The 9441-nt window shown below is 44.0% G+C and overlaps 1 protein-coding gene across 1 annotated transcript; it reads left to right on the forward strand.

Annotated features, from left to right (window-relative positions):
- Window positions 1-1534: 1534 nt before the first annotated feature.
- On the forward strand, window positions 1535-6418 carry LOC144738844 (ephrin type-A receptor 7-like). Its single transcript, XM_078621839.1, has 7 exons — window positions 1535-1588; window positions 2105-2221; window positions 2608-2694; window positions 2945-3097; window positions 5370-5560; window positions 5659-5814; window positions 6304-6418. Exons 1-7 carry the CDS (start codon window positions 1535-1537, stop codon window positions 6416-6418), a joined length of 873 nt encoding a protein of 290 aa, XP_078477965.1.
- The last annotated feature ends 3023 nt before the right edge of the window (window positions 6419-9441 follow it).

Here is a 9441-nt window from a genome sequence, read left to right on the forward strand (position 1 = left end):
ATAGAAAATGCAATAAAGTTCTTTGTTATCTTTTCAAACTGAGGTGGAACACGGTGTTAGTTCAGACGTCTGGCTGTTACATAGATGGATAGAAGGGTAGATGGATGGACGGATGGACGGATGGACGGATGGACGGACGGACGGATGGACGGATGGACGGATGGATGGATGGACGGACGGATGGATGGACGGATGGACGGACGGACGGACGGATGGATGGACGGATGGACGGATGGACGGACGGATGGATGGACGGACGGATGGATGGATGGACGGATGGATGGATGGACGGACGGACGGATGGACGGACGGATGGACGGATGCATGGATAGATACATGGAGTTGTGTTGGGTTTCATGACTGTAGAAGACCACTCTTGCATCGTCCACCAAAAGTGACACTTAGTAAAAAAAAACAAAAAATAGATGGACGTATAGCGACGGCAGATCCCGAGGCCGGAAGCAGGTCCAAGTTTTAAAACATAATGAAATTATAATCCAACCAGAGCAGCAATTCTCAGGTGGGAACAGTTAATAATCAGTTCATAAAGGATTATTGTCTCCTAACTACTGATGCAGTCATGACTGACTGTGGTTGGCGTTGGCTACAGTGAAGCATAAATCACTGAGACAATCACCATGTTTAAAGTACATTTTACGATAGAATATAGAATATATCTGGAAAGCACAACCTCGGTATTTAAAAGTAAAAAATACCCCACTCCTGACATTGAGGTATTGCACTGGCAACAATGTCGTCACCGTGGAAACACCGTAACAATTAGTTATTACCCTAATTAATCACCATAATGAGTTCCACTAAGTCGTATTTTTTTGACCTGTACTGCAACGAGCCACCAGGGGGCGATCTTTTAATGTCCATTCGTTACACAGTCCATGATGTGTACATCGATGTAGCTATCAAGTTGCTCAAGCATCTAGAAAGTTTCATCTGGTTTTCTCAAGCTTCCATAATCCACTCCTCTCTCCAACTGCTGCAGTGTTATTTTCTTTCTCTGTGCACTTCAGAGCCCTGCTGGATTCCTGCCATCTGTGCCTGGGCACATTGTGTGTGTGTGTGTGTGTGAGTGTCTGTGTGTGTGTGTGTGTGTGTGTGTGTGTCTGTGTGTGTGTGTGTGTGTGTGTGTGTCGTGCCCATACCTAGTGTATAGGAACATGCATACCTGGACCGTGTGGGTCTGTGTGTATTCTGTTGCACAAATTGCGTGTGTGTGTGTGTGTGTCGGCGGGGGAGTGAGTGTTTAAGGGTCGTTAAACCTGCTGAGACAGCCAGGGCAACACACAGGTTCTCCGAGCATCACCACAGTTCACTGGATGAAGAATGGCTTCACACATTGTCTGCCATGCTGCCAAGTAGACCAGGCTCTCTTTATTCTCTCTGTCTCTCTCTCTCTCTCTCTCCCTCCCTCTCCCTGTCTCTATTATCTCTATCTTGTTCTGCTTCTTCTCCTGATCCCTTCTATTCCACCCGGGGTTCATTCTCCACTGTCTCTTGTCTCTGACCAGGTAACACCATGATGATCATAGTGGAGAGCATGTCCAACGGAGCCTTAGACTCCTTCCTCCGGGTAAGTTTTTGCGTATTTGGATGTCTCATACTAAAACGTAGCCTCGTTATTCTCTGCTGGTTTAGAACTTTTTCAACAAACAAGGACTTTTATAATATTAATAACCCTAAAGGAACCATTATACCATCGTCTTAGGGCAGCAGTCCTCATGCTTATTAGAGTAATAAGGAAATAATTAGCCGCACACAGCCTGCTCCACAGCGCTGTAAAGCCTTTGTTATTGTGCCCCCCCCTGCTCTGTGAACCACTGCGGCGTGGTTTATAACGATGTGAATTAATGGTCTGTTTAGTTTTATTCTCCAAATAAAGACATTCAGCTCAGTGAGCAAACATTACACCCTAGTAACAGATGTGTCACCTTCCCCGGATCACTTTGTACCTTCCTTCCACCTCCCTTCTGTTCCGTTTCTACATTCTCTCTCTCTCTCTCTCTCCTTCCACCTTGTACTTTTTTTTTTCTTACTTTCTTATTTTCTTCTACTTCCCTGCCTTTCCTGTCAACTCTCAAAATCACAGAAACACGAGGGTCAGTTGAGTGTGATGCAGCTGATGGATATGCTGACCGGTGTGGCGTCTGGGATGAAGTACCTCACAGAAATGGGCTTTGTCCACAAACGCCTGGCTGCACACAAGGTGGGCGAGCATGTGGGAGGAGATGATCGAGTGCGGGATGATGTATGTCTACGAGTCGGCTTCAGAATACAATTTGTCCTTGTCTGCCAACATACTCGAAAACCCCGTAGGGTTTTTTTTTATTATTATCATTTTAGGAGTCCATGAAGCTGAAAATGACGAGACAGCAACTGCCAGAATCATTTTGTCGTGGCGTGGTTCTGCTCTGTAGGGTTTTTGTTTTTTTTTTCTCTTTTTTCCTCCTTCAAAAGAGCCCGTCTGTCAAAGCTGCAAATGCGACGGTCACATTGTGTACAACAGAGAGCACAAAGAAGTTGTTGTAAACAATCAGTTGTCTCTGTTGTGAGGTCATGTCACTCAGTTTGTGTGTGTTTTTCCATCCTCAGGTTCTGGTGAACTCCAACCTGGGCTGCAAGGTGTCTGGATTCCGACCTCTTCAGGAGGATAAGATCGAGGCTATCTACACTACACTGGTAAGAGATGGTGAGGGTGTGTGGTCTTTAGTGTGTGGTCTCATATTCTAATGAGACGCAGCTGAGTGGGCAGGTTTGTTCGAGGTCAAAGAACACGAGCCTTTCGGGTCAAAATCTGTCCATTAGTGGTCTATATATCTCTGAATAATTTGGGTTCCTTCAAGGTGAATCCAGCCCTCTAGATGTTCTTTAGATCCCCTGAAAACGACTGTTTGTTCAAAGAACTCTCTCCATCCTTCTTCTCTGTCAGCACGGAGGGAAGAGTGTGGTGCTGTGGACCGCCCCAGAGGCCATCCAGTACCATCGATTCTCCTCGGCCTCCGATGTCTGGAGCTTTGGCATTGTCATGTGGGAGGTCATGTCTTATGGCGAAAGACCTTACTGGGATATGGGCAACCAGGATGTAAGTATTGGACGATACGAGGGTGCTTTCCATTATTTTCTTTATATTCCTTTCTCAATTTTCCACACTGATACTAGTCCTCGCACTCTCTTTAACCCCCCCTCTGAGTCTCCTTTTCAATGAACTGGGCATCCGAAGCCAGCTCGGATCTTATTAAGAGAAAGCCAGGAAGCCACAGTCCCTCTGAAAGCTTTTTTTCAGGGACTAATTCCCCTCTTAAAGTCAGCATCCGCTCCATAACCAATCCTGTTTTCTCATAAGGATGCATTGACCCCCTTCTTGTGGCCTCCATCTGTCCCCTAGTGCCATCCTGCACTTAAAAGTGTCGGAAATCTCTCTATAAAATGCAGCTTCTGACAAAATACAAAAATGTATTTTGACGGTGGAAGAGATCGGGGTCGATAGGACTGCTGCTTATCAGGGAGAACCTATTATTTCCAGTTCAATGCTCAGCAGTGCTCTTGTTTTGCCATTTCTACTCCTTTTGTCCTTCAGAAATGTTTTTTTTTTTTTTTTCTTGGTTGATGGAAGCGATCACTCCAAAAGATGGTTGGATACCTGATTGTACAGAATTGACAACGGCGAGCAGACACAGACCAAAGCCAGCGATCACTCTGACTTCGTCCTACTAATGCCTGCACTTTATGCCGGCGGGTGGATGTTAAAAAGTGACCAATTATTAGCACTTTTGAATGTCCAAAATGAATATGCATGAGTTAATCAGCAGCCACACGCATAGAAATCATCTTTTATTCCTGCGCCCTTTTCACAGCGTTTCAGAAACTTTCCTCTCAGCCCTGTTCATATTATCAAACTTTCCTACTGAGAGGGCAAAGGTCGGGCTTGTCGAGCGCCTGGGCTTTTAATCCACTTTAAATTGATACATTATATCATAACGGCATTGTTGGTCGGCCTGTCCACCTGTGATTCATCATGCCCTTTACCTGCCGGCTTTGATTAAATGGAAAATGTCAAACGCTGAAAAGCATTTTGTGAATGCTCTTTAGTAAGCTAGGAGCTGAAGAGGTTCGGGGGGGGGGGCTGGTGGGACGGGGCAGCGGTCGGCCACGTCCACAGAGGAGAGTGTTTTAGGGACTAATGCCGCCGGTGGATGTCATTTTTATGACTATGCTCCGACTTTATTTCCTCCTTTCAGGAGATTGTATTTCTTAGAGTTGACGTGGATGCGGGACGGATCGGGCGCCCGCCGGCTACGTTGAACGTTTTGAACGGGGACGACATGAGTTTGATGGAGGGGCAAAGAACAAGGGGGAAAGTCTGGAGAGACGCTGTCATGTCCCCGTGTTTGGAGAGGGGAAGTGGGGTTTTATGGGATGAGCCCACCAGATCAATCACTTCTTCACACCCACATCGTGTGTTGTTGTTTAGCTCGTGGAGAGGGTCAGATTTCATAAGAGCCCTGAAGAAACGACACACTCTCTTTGACTCATCTGTCCAGTAATTCCTCCATAATAAACCTGTCTCTTTTTTCACTTCACAAGCCAGCGATATACCGTGTGATAGGAAATTAAAGTAGATATTATAGTAAATTAGAACGCCATGATCTGCTGATAGCGGCCCGGTTTATGTGATACCCAATCAAATATCCTGTCAAGTGACAATAAGTGACATTAAATATCCTGTGTTGTTGTTTTTTTTTTCTTTTTTCTTCAAGTCACGCAGACATGAACGATTTTAAGAGCTTCATTTTATCTCTTTCTAGTTGAAGTTGGATATTTCCTGTAAGGGATTAAATATAAATCTTACTGCACATTTGAATCAGTCGGACGAGCGCTGACTCCGTAAAGTTTGATTTGTGATGTGGTTGTTACGTGCTGCTGTCACTGAGGCCCTAATGGATTTATTCCTGTGGACTAAAAAGTTCACAAATGGCAGGAAACCTTAGGGGGCAGGTGCCCAGGACTGGCTGACCACCTGACAAACTGGCAGTTGGGACGATAGGGAGCAGCACGTCCCTCCCCCACATCGGCACCCAGTCCCACCGCTAACGGAGGCGTCCGTTTCCCTCCCCTGTGTGAATGCACGTTTGTTTTAAAGACACATGCGTTGAACTAGCTTCGGTCTGCACTTCTCTGATACTGTTTTAATGTCTCTTTATCTGTTGTTTTATGTGGTTAAATGTCTTTTGATCATTTCTGTTCTTTCATGTTCTGTTTTAATGTCTCTTGTTGTAAAGCGCTGTGTATGAAGTTTATTAGGATGATGATGATGATGATGATGATGATGATGATGGTTCCCGTTGATGCTGCAGGTGATCAAGGCCATCGAGGACGGTTTCAGGCTGCCTGCTCCCGTCAACTGTCCGACACATCTCCATCAGCTGATGCTGGACTGTTGGCAGAAGGAGAGAGCAGAGAGACCCAGCTTCAGCCAGATCCACTCGGCCCTCAGCAAGAGCATCCGCTCTCCCGACGGCATCGGCTCCTCCACGCTGGCACGCAGGTAATGTCCTGCGTGAGCTGAGGCGCACTGATCTGCTGTCTGTAAAATCATTCCAGTACATTCTCTGACACCGTCTTCTCCGTGTTTAGGACCTTGAGCTCATCCATTACGCTAGCAGAGCGCCCCCTACCCTCCTTCCCGTCATTTAACTCCGTCGGCGAGTGGCTGGACGCGGTGGACATGGGCCGATACAAGGACAACTTCACCGCAGCCGGGTACTGCTACTTGGAGTCAGTGGCACGAATGACCGTACAGTGAGTAGCTGCACACACCTGGGTCGGCCCGTTTCCTGTGGGGAGACGGAAGAGAATACCATTTTATCGGACATTTATACGGTTAAAAACACGCAAACTCTGTAGTTTTGTAAAACATTTCTTCAAGCTTGTCTGGAGAAAACAATGCAATTTCTGCTAATTAAAGCTGATCAGGGGTGATGAATTGGTCCTTCTGATTATTTAATTTCTACTAAATGCTCAGCACATTTAACCCAGAGTCTTTTAATCAGTGCACAGCGGGTCATTTGAACATATTTGTGTTTTTAATTACATCCATTCATTTAAATTGTCACTATTTTCCTGAAATTACAACCATTTTTTTCTTACTAATCAACAAGAAGATTGATCATTTTCCGAATAATACATAAAGATCCATTTACAACCTGTTCTTCTGTGGTGGTTGGTTAGTTCTTGTTTGGTGTTTAATGCCAACATCGTGTGTCTCTCTCGCTCTCTCTCTCTCCGCAGAGACGTAATGAGCCTCGGCATCACTTCTCTGGAGCACCAGAAGCTCATACTGACTGCCATCCAGAGCCTGAGAGCCCAGGTCATCCAAATGCACGGCCGCGGCGTGCAGGTCTAACAATCTGTCTCCAGCTGCTGCTGCTGCTGCAGACTGGTACGTCCACGCTGAGGGATGATGGGGCGGAGAAGAGAGGTGAGGCAGCTCCTTCCCACTGAAGGACAGATGAGATCTTTCAGCGAGCTGCACTCCTCTATGTTACTCTTCCTTCCCATAATCCTCAAGCCTTCCTTGATTACTTCCTGAGAACTGAGAACTCCCTAAACGGCGAGCAGTTTTTCCTCTCGTGAACAGGGGAAAGCAGAGGAGTGATGTCATGTGACTTTTTCGGAGACCTCTATCTGCACTTTGAACTTGAGCAACAATGTCAACCTCACTGGTTTCTGGATCAGTGTGTGTGATGGCCCCTGAAAACCCGTCCTGACGAGGATGGAAAATGAGCTGCAGCAGAGATGGAGCGAAAGCTACGGACTAGTTCTGCAAGACATTTTGGGTGGAATTTCCCTTTACCACAACTACATATTCAGAAACGATCTTGTCAAAGGAAGCGGCTTGCGAAGTGATTTATTATGAGGATGCAGAATCCTGTAATCATACACCGGCACCGGTTTCACATGATGATGACGGTAAAAGAAATATTTCTGAAACGTGGAACGTCATCCACGGTTGAAACAGACTGAGCTGTCCCCACGCCAGGGGAGAGTTGTCACAGGAAACAAAAAAAAAAAAAAGAATTCAGAAGAAGAAGTTGAATGAGGCCTGGAGACAGTGGGCTGAGATGCTGCGTTGTACTTCACGGGCTGAATCCAGTACGGAGTGGGCGATGATGCACTGTACCTTCAGGATATCTGCCTGCTTTTTTTTTGTTTTCGTCTTCAAAGCTGCTGATCGTGAGACAAAAACTGTGGGATCCAGTTGTAAAGTGAAGGGTTGCAAATGTGTTTGATCATCCATGCTTATTGTCACTGTCTTGTTTTGCCACTTTTGTTCAATTCTCTTTATCTTCTCCCCGTGGTCAAGTTGTCTTCTGTGTGCATTTCAGATTTTCATTTCCTCTTTCAGCCTGGATGTCTTCTCGGTAAAGTAATCCTCCTCTCCAAAGGCGCTCTCACTACCATGTTATTAAATACTCTGTACAGAACTCAGGCCAGCTCTGGAAGGTGGCCGGAGTCACGTATTTATCCATATTTATTTATGTTGAATGCAAAAGAGGTGAAGGTTTATTTATCGTACGTCAAAAATGTTTTCGCTTCACGTCATGAAGTATTTGTTATACTTAGTAAATTTGTATACAGGAAATGAGATTAACACAGGAGGATTTTTACTGTCGGCACACAGTATCTGTGTATTCTAAAACAGTGATTTTGGTACAGTTTAGGTCCATTATCATTGGATGTGCTGTATACATGACCGAGTGTGTGTTACAGTATGGATACAGTATTCTAGAATGTCCGAAATGTGTTTGTTTGTTTGTTTGTTTGTTTGTTGTTGTCAGATTATCACGTTTGAGTTTATGCAGTATGAGGCTGCACTTTACCCCGTCCGACCCACAGTTTGTCTCTGTACAGTGATCTGCCCCCCTTTTCCTGCTTCAGTGCAGGAGACACGAAGGAAATAATTTCATAATTTCAATACTCTTTCACAACAGAACGTCCGTATGGGGTTTTTTTTGTTGTTGTTTTTTTTATTGGGAATGTCGTAGCTGGTTTGTGTTCGGTACAAAATGACTCGGTTCTTTCTCCGTCTGCTCTGCTACACCTCCCCCCGTGATCATTTCGTCGAAACAGATCAACTCAACCGTCCTTCTAGATGTTTCCATGCACAGGATGACATATCTGAAGACTCTGCTGGTCCCTTTTAAAACACACAAACACACACACACACACACACACACACACACACACACACTAGTCACTAGCACAAACAAAAGTGGACCTCGTCACCAAATTGAATCAAAGTTCAACCGCCCCCGTCCCTCTGTTACTGTGACCGTTATATGTTTAATACTGTAAATATGTATTTGAAAATGCTAAATCTATTTTTATAATTTGTTTGAACAACAATGTGTTGAATATAATGTCTGCTCACTGTGTTTATTTGTTTGAATTTAGGGCCATAGCCAAGACAACTGGTGTTTGGAATATAAAACTGGAAAAAAAAAGTTTCTTTTTTCCTTTGTTAGTTTTTGATGATTTTTACCCATTAAAGGAAACAATTCTGATGGCTGTTGCAATATTGAACTGTGTTATTAAAAAATCTCCAAGATAAGCTAATGGGTTTTTTTTGTTTTGTGTACTTCAGTTAGACACAAACCCTGAAGCATTCCAGTGATATATCTCTCAAAATCATTTGTAATGTCGACAACAAAACAAGCAAAAAGTGGGAAAAAGCAGTGAAGAAAAGGAAAAAAAAAGTTAGTCAGACCACACAGCTTATCAATCATATCGTGTAAATATGTATTTGTTTCTCCCGTTTATGGGTAATGTACCTGTATACATTATGCAGTGTACCAATATAAATAATACATTGGACAGTTTCAGCTGACAAAGTTTCTGACTTCTGGACGTAAAAAAATCATTGAAATACAATGTGAGTAATGAACATTTACTGTTTAAAATGACAATTTAAATGACATTTACTGTTTAAAATAACCTTTCTGATGTTGCTGCTCCCCGTGTTAAACCATCCAATTTATTCTGCTGTACTGAGACCTCACATTGACCCTATGGTTGTCTGAAAGGCTTTGGCTCTGACTTTTATATCCATGGATTGTATTTGTCAATGTGCTTTTTGAATATTGGAATGTAAAGTAGCAGCACATCGGAGACATAATTAACATTCAGTGTGTATTACAATCTAAACCATTTCAAATTATGCTTGTATCTCGCCCTCAATTCTAGAAAAGAAAAAAACAAAGCCAACAACACAGTTCCCAGAGGACAGCAGGGTTCAATGTAGGATCTCTTCATTGTTCATCCTATTTCCCCACTACACAATAGAGCTTATTTTAACATCAAATTAAGATTTTGGCCAATAACCGTCCTCGTCTCAGCCGTTCCCAGTTTAAGATCTTACAAAATGCT

This window comes from Lampetra planeri, unplaced genomic scaffold (genome assembly GCF_965212315.1).
Source record: "Lampetra planeri unplaced genomic scaffold, kcLamPlan1.2.h2 scaffold_1187, whole genome shotgun sequence".
NCBI classification, from domain to species: domain Eukaryota; kingdom Metazoa; phylum Chordata; class Hyperoartia; order Petromyzontiformes; family Petromyzontidae; genus Lampetra; species Lampetra planeri.